The sequence below is a fragment of the Rattus rattus genome, chromosome 5 (genome assembly GCF_011064425.1).
Source record: "Rattus rattus isolate New Zealand chromosome 5, Rrattus_CSIRO_v1, whole genome shotgun sequence".
NCBI lineage: Eukaryota > Metazoa > Chordata > Mammalia > Rodentia > Muridae > Rattus > Rattus rattus.
Window position 1 is genome coordinate 98676406 of NC_046158.1, and position 21277 is coordinate 98697682.

General features: G+C 40.9%; 1 protein-coding gene across 1 annotated transcript in view; it reads right to left on the minus strand.

The window, feature by feature from the left end:
* The window catches only part of Znf106 (zinc finger protein 106), a 50579-nt gene extending 32132 nt beyond the window's left edge, over positions 1 to 18447 (minus strand). Inside the window, exons 1-3 of the mRNA XM_032904014.1 lie at positions 18315 to 18447; positions 10095 to 10179; positions 7852 to 7913 (exon numbers count right to left, since the gene is read on the minus strand). Of these exons, the coding sequence (XP_032759905.1) occupies positions 7852 to 7913; positions 10095 to 10148 (116 nt within the window). The 5' untranslated portion in view covers positions 10149 to 10179; positions 18315 to 18447. The remainder of the gene's footprint in view (positions 1 to 7851; positions 7914 to 10094; positions 10180 to 18314) is intronic.
* Positions 18448 to 21277: the final 2830 nt, after the last annotated feature.

Below are 21277 nucleotides of genomic sequence, written 5' to 3' on the forward strand. Positions count from 1 at the left end.
TCCTAGCAAATGTTCTCAGTCTGGATGGTACATGGGACATATTCTGCTTCAGCGGACTTATTTTAAAGGGAACTGAATCCATGTCAATTGTAGGAAGTTAACAGCTGTTAGGCAAATGCTTTCTCTCAAGTTTCAGAAATTGATGCAGTCCAGATACACACAAAATTGGCTTTTGCCTAAACTGGTGATGACTGGCTTGCTTTTGTCCATTTTTTTTCTTTTACTTGACACGATAGAAAATCTCCTGTTTGGCCAGTCTTAACAATCAAAATCTTAAATTATCTTCAGATATGTAGCAGATCAATAATTTAACTGTTTTTAAGTTCTTTCAATTCTCTGATTACGTCATCTGTGCAGAAGTGAGCAACTGTGGCTGTCCAATAATTCAAATTTAGTCCAGGAGCTTATGTTATGGGTTTATAGTAATAATATTTCTGTGATTCCTACACCAATCTGGGTGTCTACATCTATCTGCCTATATAAATCTTCAGACACATGCCATGAGACATGCCCAGTCACCTATTCCCTATCCCCCCTTTTAATAAAACCCAACCAAAATAAGCAGAATTGACATGAATTAACAGAAGTCCTTGAAACTGAGCACTTCAATTACTAGAAGACAGTTTCTGTTACAAATCACCTGAATGTTCATTTAAAGGAAAGCGAAACAAAACAAACACCTTACCAAGCAATTACTAAACGCCAAGCACAACACCATGTTACTTAGTTACAAACTATGAAAACTCAAACAATGCCTGGTACATCTTAAAATACAATCCCCGGGGCTAGAAAGATGGCTCAGTAGTTAAGACCATTTTCCGTTTCCTCTTTAAGAGTGAGCTCCGGGGTTGGGGATTTAGCTTTAAGCAAGCGCAAGGCCCTGGGTTCGGTCCCTATCCGAAAAAAAAAAAAAGAAAAAAAAAAAAAAAAAAAAAAAAAAAGAGTGAGCTCCATGGAACTGACACCATTTCTGCCCTCTGTGGGCACTGGTTCTCACATGGCATGCGTTTACTACATAAATATACATTTACACACAAATAAAAAAAATAAATTGCAGGGAACAAAGTGCAATGCAGTTGGGCAGGAAGTGTAACACAATGGTGTAGGTAGCCTCCAGCTAGTACAGGGCATGAGGCAATAGGTTTGATCTGCAGCATTTCACTAAGAAGCAGAAGCAAGAGGAGGTTGGCAGTGGCTGCAGCCACTAACCCTAACCCTGTAGCACTTGGGAGCAGAGGCCAACGGATTCCTGTAAGTTCAAGGCCAGCCTGGTCCAAAGTGTGAATTCCAGGCCTATACAGAAAAACCTGTCTCAAAAAACAAAAATCAAAAATTAAAAACCAACACCTCCCCCAAATAAAAGAAACAGAAGCAGCATTAGTAAGGAATTGACAAGCAGATCTCTGTGAGTTCAAACCCAGCCCAGTCTATACACCAAGTTGTAGACCAGCCAGGGCCACAAAGGGAGACCCTGCCTTAAAAAAGAAAGGGGATGGGGGTAGGGGGAACAGCAGAGCAGCAGCAACTTTAGGCACACGCCCATACCCAATACTTTTTCTTATTTTGGAAGAATCTCTGAAAATGGAAAAATGTAGAAATCTTACACTTTTTCTTTTTACGTTGTAGCATAAATGCTTTCATTTTAAATTTTTAAAATGAGAGTTCTGACCAGATTCCCTAAACATATTAATGGGTTACCTTGAATTCAATGTTCTAATTCCACGTCATCCTATAATATATTAATGCATTCTTTTCTTTTTTTTTTCTTTTTTTTTTTTTGGAGCTGGGGACCGAACCCAGGGCCTTGCGCTTCCTAGGCAAGCGCTCTACCACTGAGCTAAATCCCCAACCCAATGCATTATTTTCTAACTGCATCTATATATTTAAAGACACGTTTAAAGATTGAAGGTATGTGGAGGTAGAGGCAGGTGGCTCTTTGTGAGTTTTAGGTCAGCCTGGTCTATTCAGTAAGTTCTAGGCCAACCAGGGCTACATAAGCAAGACCCTGTCACAAACAAACAGCTTATTAAGAATAAAGTTCTCTGAAACAACTAGATTGATGCTAGCTCATGCTAGGTGGGTGCTAACTTGTAATAGCAAACAAGCATCTCATAGCAACACAGAAAGTTTACAATATAAACGGGAGTCTGTTCACAACGGGCAGCGCCAGAAGACTCTAGAGACTGAACACGCACTGCTACTGAGATCCAAGCCAACCTGTTTCTAGTTAGAAATCACTATTTTCAATGTCTTCATCTATATGTCTACTAATGTATAAGGCACAGACTTCCATGGGGGCACACCAGTGCCTCGTTCTATTGGGCATTTTGTATGATATCTAATTTTTTCGAAATAGCTGATTATGACTTTATTTATAAAAGAAAATCTTCGTATGTTCAAGCCATCAATATACCTCTTTTGAATTTTTCATTAATAAGGCTTACCTTCTTTGTATAAACATATAATTATGGATAAAATGTACTGCTGCCTTTGTGTCATAGCTAATAAAGGCAATAATTTTCCTCAGGGTGTTTGAAGGGCTCAAATTAGCTCCATCCTGTCACCACGCAATTTCCTCTCATGTACAAAGGCAGTCTTAAGATGCTCTATGCATAAGCCTTTCTTTATTAAGCCTGCTCTAACTAAAGCCACAGCAGCTGCTTGATAAGTAAAGACTTGGGTCTTGACAGCATCTATCTGGAGCAACTGCTCAGATCACACATCTTCCCTATGCCCATATTTGAAACCAAAGAAATCTTACTAATATGGTCAAGTTTGCCTTTAAAACTGAATATAAAAATTAAGTAGCCAGGCATGGTGGTGCACACCTTTAATCCTAGGACTCGGGAGGCAGAGGTTGGCAGATCCCTGTGAGTTAAAGGCCAGCATGGTCTACAGAGTGAGTGTTCCAGGACAGCCAGGGCTACACGGAGAAATCATCTCAAAAAACCAAAAGGCAAAACAAACAAAAAACACCCACAAAAAATTATTTACAAGATCATACTCAAAAGTAAAGTTCACCTATAAGCACAGTAATTAAACATGAAATCCAGAAGAAATGATTATCTATTGAGGCTAAGAGGGAAAAGTAATAAGGATTGATTTGTATCTAAGGCACAAACTACTTCTGACTATTCTTAAATTAAGGCTACATGTCAATGAAGTATGTTTGAGACTTTACAGGGTTCTTCAAAATTTGTCTGATAAGGTTTTTAATGCAACTTATTTGTTATGAGCTAGCAACTTATATAAAACTTATGGCTAGACATACCATGAAGAAACCTGTATTAATGTGCACATCCCTAAGTAAAATGAGATAGGGTGGTTGAGATGGTATTTACAGGAGAAAAAGAACGTACAGAGCAACATATAATTGGCATGAAGTCCAGTTATTCAAGATGGAAGAAAGCATGTGTATAGATCTAAAGATGTTAATGCATGTAAAGTTTGAGTAGGCTAGACAACAGATGGGAAGAGATTTTATTAAAGAGGAAAAAGATGGTCTATCCCTATCCTTGTCCCTTCACTTCTCTTTTCTTCTCTTCAAGACAGTGTTTCTCTATGTGGCCAAGGCTGTCCTGGAACTCCCTATGTAGACCAGGCAGAAGCCTTGAACTCAGAGATCCTCCTGCATCTACTTCCGGAGTGTTAGAAAGTAAAGGTGTATGCCTCCATTCCTGGCCCAACAGACTTACTTTCATGATTCTATATTCATTATAATCTCAATCTTACATAAAATCTGTTATAAAAAGTTTTAGGGGAAGCTGGAGAGAGAGCTCAAGCACCTGTTAACTCCAACTTCAGGGGGATTGAACATCTCTGGCCACCACAGGCACTTGCAATCAGGTGCACATACCCACATGGAGACACATACCCACTTGAAAATAATAACAAATCATTAAAATTAATAGTTTTATGGGGCTGGAGAGAAGGCTCAATGGTTAAGAGCACTGGCTGGAGCACTCCTGAAACCCCACCAGTCCTCCCTCCAATTCTAATCCCCCAGCTCTGGAGCAACCCACCTACTGTGGCCTCTTTGCTTCCATTCCCAGGAGTCAACACAGATCCTGGTAGCACACCCAGTTTGCCTTCCTCCTATGGACCCTCTGAGCAACAGCAACAGCCCGTCCTCACCCACTTCTTAGTGTCAACTCCCAATACATCCTCTACTGGGGTCCAGTGGTCACACCTGGCAGACTGAGAAGCATTCCCTACCAGGTAACCCACAGGCACACAATCTAAGAACCTGAGAGGGCAACAGAAACCAAGGAAGAGAATACCTACCCAATAAAGACAAGACCAGATATCAGCATTTAGAATTACAATCATCCCAAACACAGATGCCTATATACCAGCATAAGAACACATTTACTAACAGCCAGGACAATACATCTCTGTTAGCAACTAGCAATCCTGAGCAGGCCCCGAGTAATGCAATAGCTGAAGCATAAGACAAAGACTTCAAAATAGCTACGAATGTGTTCAAGGTCCCTAAAGAGGACATGAAGAAACCCATGAAAACACAAACAGTGGAATGAAATGAAGAAAACAGCTAAAAACACGAGAGTAGAAATAGAACCAATAAAGAAAACCCAAACTGAGGGAAAACTAGAAATGAAAAGTTTAGCAACTTGAAAACAAAACTCAGAGGCAAGCCTCAACAACAGAATACAGGAGATGGAAGGGAGAATCTCAGGCACTGAGTATAAGATAGCAGAAATGGACGACTTGTAAAACTAACTTTTATTGGCCTGATGTAATTACTGTCTCCGAGGCTTACTGCCTTTACCTGCTAACCTGGGCCTAGTCCTAGAAATTTCTACCTTCCATATAATCAATCCTATTTACGCTAGAATGTTTTCAGCCTCAGAATTGCTGCTGAATAAGCTCACCCTTTCTAGCTCTTTCTGATTTCTGACTGGCTGGTTCAATTGTTGTGGCTTAAAGACTTCTCCACACTAACTGATTCAATATGGCTTCTCTTTTGGCCTGTCCTGAATTTCCTTTTAGCTTGATAATAACTTTGACAGTATGCTCTAGTCTTCTGGCTCCTTCTCATGCTCTGGTTTGCTCTGCTTCACCTGTGTCTAGCTTGTTCTCTCTGTAATCTCTCTCCATAGCTGTCCCAGTAAAACTACCTCCATCTTCATCTTTCCCTACGCTGCTCTCTTAAATAGCTTCCCGTTCCTCTCTTTTTGGAGAGTTGGGCATATGCTATTCTGTCAAATCTTCTTTGATTCATCACTTTGTTTGCCATTCAATTACACATCACTTTTAAAGATGGGTGCTTCCTTACACAAACTAACTTTTCCCTGTTTGGGATTAAAAGTATGTGGTCTATGTTGACCAAAGGGATTAAAAGGTGCACGCTAAAAGCTAAGCCACACTATAACTAGAAACAGATTTTTTCAATGAAAAACACAATCTTGGGGCTCACATGTGATCAATGTTCTACAATTCCTTAGTCAAAGAAAATGTCAAATCTATTTAAAAAAAATTTAGGCAGGAAGCCTCTAGGAAATCTGGGATAGTATGAAAAGACCAAATCTACAAATAATAAGAATATGAAAGTAGAAACCCTTGTCAAAAGTATAGGAAATATTTTCACAAGACAATCAAACAGAAGAAAATTTCTGCAACCCAAAGGAGGCAAAGCTTATCAAAGTACAATGAGCATACAGAACACCAAATAACCTGGATCAAGAGAAATTCTCCACTATATATTATAATTAAAACACTAAATATTTGCCTAGGAGGCACAAGGTCCTGAGTTCGGTCCCCAGCCCCGAAAAAAAAAAAAAAACACTAAATATACACTAAATATACAGAATGAAGGAAGAATACTAAAAACTACAAGGGGAAAAGGCCAAATAACATATAAAGGCAGAATCAGAATTATTAAAATAACACCTGACTTCTCAAAGGAGATACTAAAAGCCAGAAGAGCCCAGACAGATGTTCTACAAACTCTAAGAGACCACAGATGCCAGTCCAAATTACACCCAGCAAAACTTTCCATCACAATTGATGAAGAAAGAAAGGGACTCAACTACAGAAGCGAATTTAAGCAGTATCTATCTACAAATCTAGCTCTACAGGAGTTAGAAGGAAAATTTTCACCTGAAGAGGTTAACAAAGAAAACAGAGAAAATAATATCAGGCCAGTAAATCAAAGGGTGGCAGGGTACACCACAACAAAATACTCCCAATTCACCAATTAAAAGACACAGACTAACAGACTGGATTAAAAAACGGGATCCATCCTGCTGCTACTTTTAAGAAACACACTTTAACATCAAGGATAGACATCACCTCAAGGAGAAAGTATGAAAAATGATTATTACAAGCAAATGGACATGAGAAGCAAACTGGTATTGCCATTATAATATCTGATAAAACAGACTTCAAGTCAAAACTAACCAGAAGAGACAGAAAGGCTATATACTCAAAGGAAATAGCCACCAAGAGAATACTGCAATTCTAAATTCTAAACATTCATGCATCAAACATAAGGATAACCAAGTTCATAAAAGAAACACTACTACAGCTTAAACCACACTGATCTCACACAATGATACTGGGTGACGTCAATACCCAACTCTTGCCAATAGACAGGTAATCTGGACAAAAACTAGAGAAATGCTGGAGCTAAATGATATGACAAACCAAAATGACCTAACAGATATTTATGGAGCATTCTACCCATACACCAGAGTACAGTCTTTTTTCAGCACCTCATGGAAGTGTTGAAACTGACCACAAACTATAGATCCTTTTATATATGCATGTATTTTAGGAAGCTTCTATATTAGGCTTCTCTATACTGCTCAAATGGACCTAACCTCTGTGGTTATATGAATTGCAGATTGCTTATTAAAGACTGGGAAGCAGGGGTTGGGGATTAAGCTCAGTGGTAGAGCGCTTGCCTAGCAACGGCAAGGCCCTGGGTTCGGGCCCCAGCTCCGAAAAAAAGGGAAAAAAAAAAAAAAAAAAAAGACTTAGAAGCAAAAACCAGATACATAAGCACATTGGTCTTTCAAAGTGAAGCCTTCTTGCTGCCATGAAGTATAACCATCACAGGAGCCAGGCCAGAAAGAAATCCATTTATATGCTGAGATGCTAAAGTCTAATAATAGCACATTAGTTTACAGATAAATCTGTATGCCTTACAATAAAGCTAACACATTAATACCAAACAACAGGATAGTAGTTTCACAAAAATTTTTAACTATTATTCATGCAATAAAATATAATTCACATTTCTGAATTTGCCAATGTTACCTTTAATTTCTACACTTCAAATCCACATTAGTCAAGAAGACACACAGAAAAAAGGACATGGAATATACACACATGCCACATTCTTTTTAAGCCTCTTTTAAGCATCTTAAGCTTTAAATCATTAGCAGAACATTTTCAAATGCACCTAAGACCTCTTATTTGGTTTTGCAGACACAAATAAGCTTCAGCATAGCTTAGCAGGTTGTACATTTCCCAGGCTATTTCAGCAAGACTAGAGGTTTATGACATATGATTGGCTTAGCTAAAGTAAAATTATGGAAAGCGCTAGCTGCAAGACCACCCTGCAGCAGTGAGTCAGTTTCAACTTCCCAGTGCAACTTGCCCGAGTTGCCTGACTTCTACCCATGTGTAGATCCCAGAAGCACAAAGGTACTGCAGCTTTATCTTTTGTAAATACCCCATACCCCAAATCTACTGCTACTAATTGTGAACAGTGATTCAATGCCATCAGACAACAGTCTTCATGGTGGATTATCACAAAACAAGTTGACAGGCAGCATTTACACTTAAACCCCCATGCCAGTAAGTTTAGGGAAGCGTTGTCCTTACCTGCCCTTCAGGTTCTCAAGCTCCCTGTGATGCAACATGCTTCGCATGTGTTCATCCATCTCCTTCAAAACAAAACAAGGCAGATTAAGCCAAAGGGATTGCTGGGGGTTCGGTGGGCCTGGCAGGGTGGTGGATGGAGTTTCTCTGTAGATATTCAGTTAATAATTTGGGTTATGAAGCTGGAGAAATGGCTCAGTGGTTAAGAGAACCTGTTGCTTTTCCAGAGGACTGGGGTTCAAGTCCCAGCACCCATGTCAGGTGGTTGGCTCACTTCTACCTGTATCCAGTGGGAGGCCTGGGGTGAGGATCTCATACCCTCTTCTGGCAAACACCCCCACATATACATTGCATAAACTCATAAAACACATACACATGTCTGGGGGAAAAAGTTAAAAAAGTATTTTAAGACAAGTTTCTAGGTCAAAAAATTTTGTGATTACTCTTTTCAATTTAAAGCCAACATTGGTTTCACATTAAATAATTCTCTGGCTGTATTTCATGCTAATTTTTATTTTGTGGGGTAGGGTCTGAGACTAGGTAGGCCTTGACATTACGTAGTTGACAATGACCTTGAATTCTTAGTCTTCTCAACTCCATCTGGTACAAGGATTATAGGGGAACATGGCCATAGCTGGCTCTCATTTTTGAAAGAGGAATGTTTAGGTATTTTAAGTGGTAAGGCTGGCCTGCATTTGCACTAGGATTATAGCAAGAGCACCACAGTGTAATCTACACAAGGAACTCTAGTTCATCCAGGACCATACAGAAAACCCCACGGGGCCAACAAGACAAGGACTCGGCAGGTAAGGGCCTTGCTGCTGAGCCTGATGACCTGGGTTTGACCCTTGGAGGCCACATGGCGAAAGGAAAGCATCTATCTTCCAATGTGCACTACCGTATATGGGTGCAGAAGTATGCGTATCCAGTGTGTGTGGTCAAACACACACATACAATGCTTTTTCTTTTTAATTCTTTTTTTTTTTTTAAGATTTATTTATTTTGTATATGAGTATACTGTAGCTGTCTTCAGACATACCAGGAAAGGGGATCGGATCCCATTACAGATGGCTGTGAGCCACCATGTGGTTGCTGGGATTTGAACTCAGGACCTCTGGAAGAGCAGTCGGTGCTCCTAACCACTGAGCCATCTCTCCAGCCCCATACAATGCTTTTTAAAGTCTTTCAAATCACTTAGCTTTTAAAACTATTTGGTTACTTTATGTATTATGCTTTGGGGACTGGAAAGATGGCTCAGCAGTTAAGATCTCTGGATGATCTTCTAGTACTTTTCGTGAGTCTGGACACACACAAGAAGCATGAGAATGTAATAAATGCAGTATTGTTAAACATCTGAATCGAGAAGTACATAATTTCGGAACTAAGGATGTAATTGAAAGTTAGCCTATTTCCCTAGTACACATGAAGATTCCTGAGGTAGACACCACAAAGTAAAATTTCACAAACTCATAAAATCTCAATTAACCTGAATTTTAAGATATTTTCTCGGGTTGGGGATTTAGCTCAGTGGTAGAGTGCTTGTTAGGGAAGCGAGGCCCTGGGTTAGGGTCCTCAGCTCTGAAAAAAAAAAAAAAAAAAAAAAAAGAAAAAAAAAAAAAGCTCTGAAAAAAAAAAAAAAAGAAAGAAAGAAAAAAAGATATTTTCTCTTGGGCTGAGAGATGGCTCAATGGTTGAGAGCACTGACTGCTCTTCCAGAGGTCCTGAGTTCAAATCCCAGCAATTACATGGCTCACAACCATCTGTAATGAGATCTGATGCCCTCTTCGGGTGTGTCCGAAAACATCGATAGTGTACTCACATACATAAAATAAATCTTAAAAAAAAAAAAGATATTTACTCTTTAACTGGTTGCTAACTGAAGTTCTCTAAATCATGTACCCTCAAGTTCCTTAAATTCTGGGTAGAGGTTGGTTACTGGCTTTTGAGACTAATTAAAAAGCACAAATAAGACATTTTCATGCAGTGGGAAAGGATGCAGCCTAGCTGGGAGAATGCTTGCCTAGCATGCAGAGACCACGGATGTGCTCTGCAGCGCTGTGTGACAGCGTGACAACTGAAGCTGTGACTGCAGAGTCTGGGGTCAGCGGCAGGCGACTGTTACAGTCTGAGTCAGTGTACATAGAGAGCTTTAGTGTAAACAGACAATCAGATTTTAACACTTTAAATTCCTAAATACCAAGTTTAAGCTATCTTAGATGATCCAGGCGCTGTCTCTTTGTTGTTACCTTTTTTGAGCCGTACACGATGTGGCACAATATGCATTTTCGCTCTCGTACCATAGTGACCAGATCTGAAGCACTCAATGTCAACCTGCATGAGGAAATAGCATTTAGTAACCTTTCCAGAGATCGACTTCAATTCACTTTCCACTCTGCCCCCCCCAATCTTTCAATCTCAATAATGTAATTTCCAGCTTTTACCAAAGTTTAAAAAACAAAACGATCCAACTTCTGAGTGTCACCCCCCCATGAACGTCCCCTTCCCCCATGCGGCAGTTCCTGTCATCCCTACTGAAATACACCCAGCTCTCAAGACATTTCTCATTGCCAAGGCTCTTATCTATCACAGTACAGCCCCTGGCATAGCCCCCATTTCCATTCTCTCCTGTAGTTTTGTTTTGTTTTTGTTTTTGTTTTCTTAAAATCACAGCTGAAGATTCTAACAAGATTGGTAGCAAGGTAGTGTTTAGTCTTTAATCCCAGCACTTGGGAGGCAGAAGCAAGTGAGTTCCAGGCCAGCCAAGGCCACATAGACAGGCCCTGTCTCAAATAAAAATCAAATCTAAATTATGTTGTTTCTTTGCTTAGGTCCTTGCCATGCCTACCAATCTGTTTCTCCCCTTACCTAACATACCTCTCGGTCGCCTGGACTGAGTGACACTTCTGGGAGGGCGTTGCATTGCACAGAGTAGGTCTCACTAAAAAGTAAAAAGGTATGTGGCCTCTAGCTAAGGCGTTTTTAGTATACTGGGTGCCCTAATAGGGAAATGAGAGGCAGACACAGGATAGTCTCCCGAAGTCTGTAGGCCAGGTAGTCTGGCTTATATAGCAAAGAGACTGTCTCACACAGGGTGGAAATACAAGACTAACACAGGAAAGATGTCCTCTGATCTCTACATAATGCATGCCCACAACACTACTGACCAAGCACTCAGACACACAGCCTTTCTGAAAAAAGAACATTAAAATCTTTAATGAATGTTTATTTCATCTTTTAATTTACATCAATGTAATTTTAAGTAAATTTAAACTTATAATTTCTGCTGGAAGAACTTTGAAGCTGATACCATGTGCAAATACATTTATGACTGTTTGTACCCAATAATGAATCTTTTGAAAGATTTTTAATTATATGTACTTGTGTGTTTGCATGGCGGTATATCCATGTGAGTGCAAATACTGCTGAAGCCTAGAAGAGGTTGAGATTCTCTAGAGCTGAAGATTCATGCAGTCAGTGAACCATCTGATGTGAGTCCTTTGCAAGAGCAGTGAGTGGTCTCCCATCCAACCATCTTTTGCAGACTGCTGGACAATGTCTGTTCACCCACTAAAGTACGACATGACAGCATCACTCTTAACCGACCAATCTCATCCTCTAGAACCACTAGAATAGGAGTGCAAATGGGGTCTGCGGTGGATCTCGGCATTCAGGTTAGAATTTCATCAACAGACTTTAACCAAGCTGAGAATTCTATGCAGATGGTCTTCCTGTCACCTCCTACAGGAATGCACCGTCTTACCTGACTGGGAACTTTTTTTTTAGTACTAGTTATGGTACCCGGTAGAGATGATCTTTTTGTGTAGTTATGTAATGCTGACTTCTCTGCCGGCAGTGAGTAGAATGCATACTGGATTTTGGTATTGTTATTTTTATTGGCTCATCTCCTGCCTGGGTATTTTGTACAATACTCTTTCTCTCACTTTCAGAAGAGATTGAACTTTGGGAAAGAGCCAGAGGCAGGAACATTGGTAAGACTGACACAGAAAGAAACATACTAGAAACTGAGATAACAAGCCATGAGGCACACACAGAATAATTAAGTTGTAAGAGCTACTTGGGAACCAGAGTAACCAAAGGCCTAAAGCTATTTTAAATAAGTACGCCTCCACATCATTATTCAGAGCTGGGGAGGGCACAGAAAGGCCGTATGGATATAGTACCCAGTACCACACAAATGCCTGGCACATGCTCTGTCACTGAACTTTATCTCCAAAGATGAACATACATTTCCCAAAGGGCTTGGACAATGTACAAACTGGGTGGCTTCTGTTTATCTGTGCTGGCTCTTTTAGAGATTTTGAGACAGCCTCTCATTGCTGACCATCATCGTTAGATCTCATCATGGTTGGAGATGGCTCAGCGGTTAAGAGCACCTACTGCTCTTCAGAGGACCCCAGCTCGATCTTGCACCTTTGTCAAGCATCTCACAACTACCTGCAACTCCAGTTCCATGGGGTCCAACACCTCTGGCCGCTACAAGCATCTGTACTGACATGCACATAACCACACTCAAGCACACATATATCATCAAATGAGCTCTTAAAAATAGCTTCCAGGGCCGGGAGTTGGAGAGGGTTAAAAGCACCAACTGCTCTTCCAGAGGACCTGGGTCCAACTCACACGACAGCTCACAAGCGGCTGTAACTCCAGTTCTGGGGAACTATTCCTGCTTCTGTGGATGCTAAGCATGCATGTGGTTCACAGACATACATGAAGGCAAAACACCCACAAACCTAAAACTCAATGATTTTTAAAAAGCTTCCGGGGTTGGGGATTTAGCTCAGTGGTAGAGCGCTTGCCTAGCAAGCGCAAGGCCCTGGGTTCGGTCCCCAGCTCCGAAAAAAAGAAAAAAAAAAAAAAAAAAACTTCTACCATTTTTTTAAAAGATTTATTTATTTTATGTATCTGAGTACACTGTCACTATCTTCAGACACTCCAGAAGAGGGCATCAGATCTCATTACAGATGGTTGTGAGCCACCACGTGGTTGCTGGGATTTGAACTCAGGACCTGTGGAAGAACAGTCAGTGCTCTTAACCACTGAGCCATCTCTCCAGCCCAGCTTCCACCATTTATATTTTACATGGAGATGGAGCCACCTTGGGAGATGTGCAACACAGCCTGCCATTTGAGTTGAAACAGGTGTCTTGATATAATTGGGAAAATTGTCCTTTTCCTCCTTCGAGCCTTTTACATATTTTCCACAATACCCTCTGGTTACTCAGCTAATACGGATGAACAGAGATCTTTGTCTTCTCCTTTACTTTATGAATGATGTTTATTGGGACAGAAAAAATATTTTTGAGGTTATAAATATAACTTATGTGAAGTGCTTGCTTGCCTACTATGAATCAAATTCTGGTTTTAATCCCAAAGACTGTGGGCTGAGGAAGCAGCTCAGCAGTAAAAGGCTTTCCTAGTTAATAGGCCTAAGGCTCTACCCTAAACATTGAACAGATCTTTACCCAGTTTCACAAATATCTCCCATTCGCCTTCATCCTTCCTAGAAAGAAATGCAAACTATGCTCCTGCCTTTGTTTTCTATAACTGTGAAGACATCAAGATATGAATATTTATTTAGATGTATGAGTGCTCTATTTACAGGTATGCTTGCACAGCAGAAGAGGGCATCAGATTCCCACTATAGATGGTAGTGAGTCACTCTCTGGGAATCTCTGGGAATTGTACTCAGGATCTCTGGAAGAGCAGCCATCACTGCTGAGCCATCTCTACAGCCCCCAGGCAAAGTATTTAATTGGAGGCTAGTTTACAATTTCAGAGGCTTAGTCCTTTATCAAGGCAAGGAGCAAGACAGCAGGCAGGTGGGGTGCTAGAGAAATAGCTAAGAGCTAAATTTTGATCTGTCAGTAGAGGAGAGAGAGAGAGGGGAAAGAGGGGAGAGGGGAGAGGGGAGAGGGGAGAGGGGGGAGAGGGCGAGGGCCTCTCAAGGTCTTTTGAAGCCTTAACGCCCATCTCCTGTGACACACTTCCTCTAACAAGGCCACACCTTCTAATCCTGCCAGTTCCACTCCCAGGTGACTAAGCACTCAAACAGATGAGCCTATGGGGCACAACAACCACAACTTATCTGCACATTAAAATTTAAAACATAACCATAATAACAATGTGCTAATAATAAAAAAAGCAGAGCCAGGTGTGCTGGCTCACTCCTTTAATTCCAGCACTTGAGACTTGGAGACCAGCCTAGTCTACAAAGAGAGTGCAGAACAGTCAGGCTATAACAGAGAAACAGGTGGGGGTGGGGTGGAGACAACAAATAAACAACCCCACCAAAACCCAAAACCAACAACAACAAAGCAAAAAGCGAAGGAGTTGGAGAGAAGGCTGCTCAGTAGTTAAGAGCACTGACTGCTCTTCCAGATCATGAGTTCAATTCCCACCTAACACATGGTTGCTCACAACCATCTGTAATGGGATCTGATGCCCTCTTCTGGTGTGTCTGAAGATAGTGACAGTATTCTTACATAAAACAAAACAAAAAACCAAATAAGATAAATGTGATTTACTATAAAATATGTACTTCAATATATAAATGCTTGGGCATGACTTTATTAGAAATCATAAAATTATGAATATAGCAACTAGAAAAACAGACTGATAATAAAACTATCACTTGCTGGGTGTGATGGCACACACTTTTAATCCCAGCACTGGGGAGGCAGAAGCAGGCAGATATCTGAGAATTTGAAGCCAGCCTGGTTTACAAAACAAGTTTCAGTTTAAGGTGTTTGATCATCATAAAACAGGCATAGTAGCACACACTAGTAATTCCAGCACCAGGGAGGCTGAGATAAAAGAGTCAGAGGTTTGAGCTAGTTCAAGCCAGATTGGTCTACCCACTGAGTTCAGGCTAGCTGTGGCTATAGCTAAGAAATTTTAAACAAACAAAAAATAGTGACCATCATTGAAGCTAAATTTACCACTAAACCCACTAGTCAATCTCAATATCATTAACAGTGGGAAAACCACAGCAGACAGCATAGCAGACACAGTGTTTAGACTGAATCCAATAAGCACTGTACTCCAGGCGTCCAGTTTGTTGTAACAGGCCTGAATCATCAACTTTATCTACACCACTGTCCAGGTCTCTTCAACAAAACAAAGCAAAAAAGCAAGGAATGAAACTGTTTATGTTAAAAGAGACCTCAGAATGTATACTAGCCAAGTACAACATGTAACCTTTGGAGAGTGAATCAAATCCTGTTTCCTGCTGTCTTAGTTACTCACGAGGTACAGAATGAAAACAAATTCAAGACCAGCCTGGACAGGCAGAGAGACCTACCCATGTCTCAAAAAGAGGGAGGAAGAAATGTAGAAAGTAAAAGTAGCTCAATGAAAACACACACACACACACACACACACACACACACACACACACACACACACACACACACACTATTTTTAAAACAAAACAAAACAAAAGGACAAGCTAGGCATGGTGGTGCTTACTTACAATTTCAGCACTCAGGAAGTAAGAAAAGAATGGAGAAGTAAGACTGCCTTACTACACAGAGTTAAAGGTCAGTCTTCGCTTCATGAAACCCTAGCATAGAAAATCAACCAACCAAGTATTGAATAATATAGATGGGATAAAAGCAATACAGGATGGGAATACGGTTTACTGGAATGCACTTGCAAGGTGAGGCCTACCATTCAGATCCCAGCACTGCAAAACACACAACAAAGAACGGTATAGCAAATTTTAGTAACATTAAAATCCAAGTGACAGGTTGAAGAAGTGAAGAGCACTTGCTGCTCTTGCACTGGACCTAGGACCTTGATCCCAGCATCCACATGGTAGCACACAGCCATCTGTACTCTAATTCTAGGGGATCTGAGATTCTCTTGTGGTCTCTATAGGTTCCTGACACATATAGCACACAAAAATAGATACACACTGGCAAAATACTCATACACATACACAATCTTTAAAATCTTGAGTAAAGGGAGTCTGAAGAGATGGTTCAGCAGTTCAGAGGACTAGCTGCTCTCCCTGGGTTTGATTCACAGCACCCATATGGTGGCTCAAAACCATCTGTAACTCCAGCCATTCCAGGGGATCTGGTGCCCTCTGCAGGCACCAGACATACATGTGGGCTAAACACCCATACATAAAAAATAAAATAAATAAAATCCAAAACATAAAAGGTAATCTGGGTGACTTCATATTCTTCTTGTTGTTTATAACCTCTGTAATAAAAATACTAAAAAAGAAAAAAAGGGGGGGGGGGAAGCTTAGGGTTAAACCAGGAGTGGTGGCACAGGCCTTTAATCCCAGCACTTGGGAGGTAGAGGCAATTGGATCTATGAGTTCAAGGCCAGACTGGTCTACAAATCCAGTTCTAGGACAGCCAGGGTTGTTACAAAGAGAAACCCTGTCTCAAAAAAAACCAAACAGTTTAGGATTGAAGAACTTAGCTCAATAAGAGTGTTTAGCTTCAAAACAAACAAACAAACAAACAAACAAACAAAAAACCTCAGAGATTGTCAAACTGAAACCCTGGAACCACTTCTAGCCTCCATCCCTTGACAAATATTCTCCACTATAGAGACTCTATGCCCTTATATGCAAAACATGTTTATACCATGTGCAAACACACATACTTAAAACAGGCACTATTGCAGTATGCACACCTTCTTGACCACAATGCTTTCACACTGTGTCATTCAATTTAGTACAGAGAAGTGGCTCATTCTAACAAACGCACAAATTTAACAAGTCGTCTGATATACACCTGGTAGCTCATATTTCTTAACAGTCCCATTTGGATTACAACAGCAGCAATAGAGTGTAAGCTTTTCATGGGCAGCTTTGCATCCTAGATGGTCAGTTAGGGTAATATAACTTGTCTATTTAGGGCTCTTATTCATTAGTATACAAATACTCAACTTCCCTTTCCATAATCCATTTACAAAACTCAAACTGTGTATACTTCTCATTGAGTCATCCTGGGTCTAAGAACAAAAAGATCTGTACCAAGCCATTCAATGTCCCTTGCTTTTCTCATAGACAATCCTTGAATTTGTTCTAAGCTGGATGTACAATAACTACATGGCTTTTCTTTTTAAAGTACCTTCCTTTATATCAAAGCAATTGGTTCTGAAGTAGATTGATGAAATTCCTTCACACCTTTTCTCTTTCTTGGCTATTGAAGCTCTGTTCAAAATCTATCTTGACCCTTTCCCTAGTTAAAAACTAAGATGGGCATGTACCTGTAATTCCAGCACTGTGACTGAACTCAGGATCTCAAGTTTGTAGCCAGTCCAGGCTACATAAACCAGATTCTCTCTCAAAACTATGAATCAAAATAAATTCTACTATTTTCTGTACCTAATAGTTCAGTCCGATTTCAAAGGAGTGCTTAGAATGTCTTATTTGGCATACAAGAAAAAGATGAGCATAGCTATCACCTTAGATGAAGTTCACTAGATCCACTGCAGGAAAACTTCAACAAATCACTATCAGTATTTCAGTACCTCATGTGAAAAGTGCAACCAAAAAAACAAAACAAAACCCCCATCTATTAAAACAGCTCGTTAAATTCCCGGGACACACCTGAATGTACTTAGAGCACGCAAAGTAACTCCTAAATGAATCTGATCATCCATTCTTTCGTTTTGGGCTTTACACTTTAAGATTCCTCCCTGGGGTTTTAGAACAAGATTTGGCTCTCATTTAATCCGTGGCTCGAATCACCTTAATATAAAAACCCTGTTATGGTGGCTAGAGCTCTAATCTGCTTCCAAGTTGCTTGAAAAACAAAAACAAAAAAAACAAAAAAAACAAAAACAAAAAACAAAAAAAAACAAAAACAAAAAAAACAAACAAACTCACACAACACTGAAATCTGGAACTTCCCCCAAAAGATGACTTATTTGACTCTCAAAGATGACTACACCTAACAGACTTAAATGTGAGTCGGTGCAACAATCTCCTCTCCACATTATGCACCAAGATAGTACTAAATATTAAGTGGACACATACCGTTCCACTAGTTGCTAGTACATTACTAAGACGCATCCCAAAAGTAGAGTCCTCAAAAGCAGGAAAAAGAGGCGACACTGTTAGTCTCGGAAGGCTGAGAGGTGGCTCTGGCCTGAAACCTACAGCCTTTAAACAGCAGACTAAGACTGAGATTCCTCCAAGACCACAGGCGGACCGAAATCAGGGCCTGCCCCAAAGGTCAAAGACCTGGAGCCACGCATCTCTAGCCTGAGGGGCTGCTAGCAGAACCGGATTGCCCTTGCCAGAATCTGTACCCAGAAACCAGACGCACCGCTCGCCCATAAACCCTAAACCCACATGGGTCAGAAGAGGCATCGTAGCGTGGACGTGCAGGAGTAGCCCCTCCACCTGCCCAAGGGGTAGACCATCGGACCCTCGGGCTTCGATACGCCCAACCAGGCCAGACCCTCCATACTCACACTCACAGCCCGTCCTTCCTACGCCATCCGGCCGCCGAGGGCCCGGCGAGGGAGCTCCCAGACGCCCCCTTAGCCTCCGGTCCGGCGGCGGCCTGGGACCCGCTCCCCGCCGGGCTCTGACGCCGCCGCCGCCGCCGCCGCCGCCGCCGCCACCACCACCATCGCGCAAGCGCGCAAGCGCACGCTGCTTAGCGCGCTCCCCGCCCCCTCATCCGCCCTTTTCAACCATCAAGCTTTATTTGAACATAAGAAGTGAACAACGGACACCAGACAAGCGGCCTTACTCAAAACGTGTAAAGAACTAAGATAGGTCCCTTGCACAAACCAGTTGACTGCACCTCCCTTTCATTCATCCTTTCCCCCCCCTTCATTTTCCAAGCTCTTTCTGGACTTTCTCTTATTTTCTAAGCCCTCCACCATAAGCTGTGGCAGTGTCTTGACTACATTTCAAAACTATTCCTTCTTTGTGAAACTTTTGAACAGACCCCAAGTTAGGCATGATAGCTCACCTCTGATTCTGGAGGTTGAGAGCAGAGGGCAACCTGAGTTCAAGGCTAGGCAGAGCTGTTACATTGTTCCTGGGCAACAAAGTGTAACTGTTTCAACAAAATTTAAATCGTAGCCTAGCTAGTAATTATTTATTTTTGTTTCGTTTTGTTCTTCCGAGACAAGGTATCCCTGTGTAGCTTTGCGTGCCCTAGAAGTCTCTGAAGACCAGGCAGACCTCAAACTCAGAGCTCTTGCCTACCTCTGCCTCCAGAGTCTGGGGTTAAAGTCGTGTGCCACCACTGCCTGACAATAGTTTTTTACTTTAGGTAAAGTAATGTTTTCTTGGACTGTTAGTTTTTAAAGTTAAAATTAGGATCTTTGATTTATTGTTAAATTTGGAGCATTCCTCTTCTTTTTGGGATCCTGTTATAGTGACTTTAATGAACATTTACATCGCAGTTGTTTATGAGTATAGCTACTTCTATATGATTGAAACCGCAATAGCAACTCCATTTAAGAAAACAGTTAAAGCCTTGAATTAAAATAAATACCTTCATTTATGTGTAAATCCAGATTCCTTCTAAAGGTTAGGGAATTCTTTCAACTGTGTATTTGTGACATCACAAGTCCTTAAAGCACTCAAGGTCTGCTAAGCTGCTCATTCTAGTTCCTTTAAGGGCAGGTTACAGAAGTACTTTGCTCTAAGTCCAGAGCTATAATTCAAGGAAAGCCAATATAAGTGAGGACCAAAATAACCCTAGACCAGGATTTCACATTGACAGTTTGAAGCAGATAACTGTTATCAGTTGTGATCTGGTGCATTCTAAGATAATGTTCCCCCAACCCTCCAGACCCTTCCCACTGTCTCCCAGGAGGGCAAAACTGACCCTAGCTGAGAACTACAGTATTAAATCCACAATTATCCCAACCCTAACTGTATTTAGCCATCTATTTTCTTCCTCCCTGCCCTCAAGAATTGATTTAAGAAAAATTAACCAACTTCTGAGTTCATTGCTACAGGCCTTAGCAGCGCTTATCAGTACTACTTCTCTCTGTCACTTTATTGCATTCTACAACACCCCAAAGCTGCTCAATTTCCCAAAAGTTGCAGCCATTTTTTTCTAATCAGCAAAGTATCTGACTTCTCAGAAAGGTTAACTTCCTGTTTCTAAACATACAGGCTTACAAGTAAATTTTGTCATTATCATTGAGAATATCCCTCCTTCCCTCAACTCTGTGTGGGTTGGTCTCCCTTTCATAAATGTCCCTTTCTTCTCAGTGTCTTGGGTTGTATGTATGTATGTATGTATGTATGTATGTATGTATGTGTGTGTGTGTGTATGTATAGCAACATGCTTCCCATCCAGTGCTCATATAGAGAAGTCAGAGGACCTGCAACTATATGGACTCCAGGAATTAAAATCAGGTCCTTGGCTTGAGAACAAGTACTTTACCTTGAGCCTTCTGGCCAGCCTCAGTCCTATGGGTTTTATTGTTAGAGGCAGGGCCTCAGGTTGCTAATGTTAACCTCAACATCACTATATAGTCAGTGACGTATTTCTGATCTGCCTCTCTACCTCCTAATGCTGAGATTATAGGCTTCAACCACTGTTCTAGACCTCCTATCAGTGTTATTTTATTTTTTTTCTTTTCTTTTCTTTTTTTCGGAGCTGGGGACCGAACCCGGGGCCTTGCGCTTGCTAGGCAAGCACTCTACCAGCTAAATCCCCAACCCCTAGTGTTGATTTTTTAAATTATATTTTAGTGTGGGTGTTTAGTCTGCATGAATGCCTGTGTACCATCCTTGTACATGTGCCTATAGAGGTTCAGGAAGGTTTGGATCACCTGGAACTTGAATTACAGATAGTTGTGAACTACCAGATGGGTGTCCTGTGGAAGAACAGCCATCTTTCCAGCCCAAAATTTTATTTCATTTACTTTTGAGACAAAGAATTACTATGTAAACCAGGCTACACAAAGATTCCCTTGCTTCCACCTCCTGAGCTGGGACTGAAGGTGCACCACCACCAACTCTCATCACTGGTTTGACTACGGCAGCTCTAACCCTATCGAGATCTTTATCTAGATCATTACCGCCCCCTCAATTTTTTAAAAATTCAACTGTTTTTCTCAGTTGAGTCTTTTCTCCCATACTAGAGTTCTTATGTCTTCATCTCAACAAAATAAAAAGAAATAAAACACATCATTCCTTTTTCTCTGACAAAGCCAAAGTTTCCAAAAGCATTTTATGACGTTCCCATTTCTTTCTCTTCTCCAAACTATTGCAATGTCTGTCAACTATCACCAATCCCCAGTTATTAAATTCAAAAGATATTTCTCAGACTTCTTTTTATCTCTTAAGCTATTTCTTTGAAATATTTTTTGTTATTCCTTAGATTGCCAGCATTTTGCTTTACTCTTAGAGGTGCTTGGAAGAATTCTTGGGGCAAGTGGTTTAAAACCCTACAGTAACT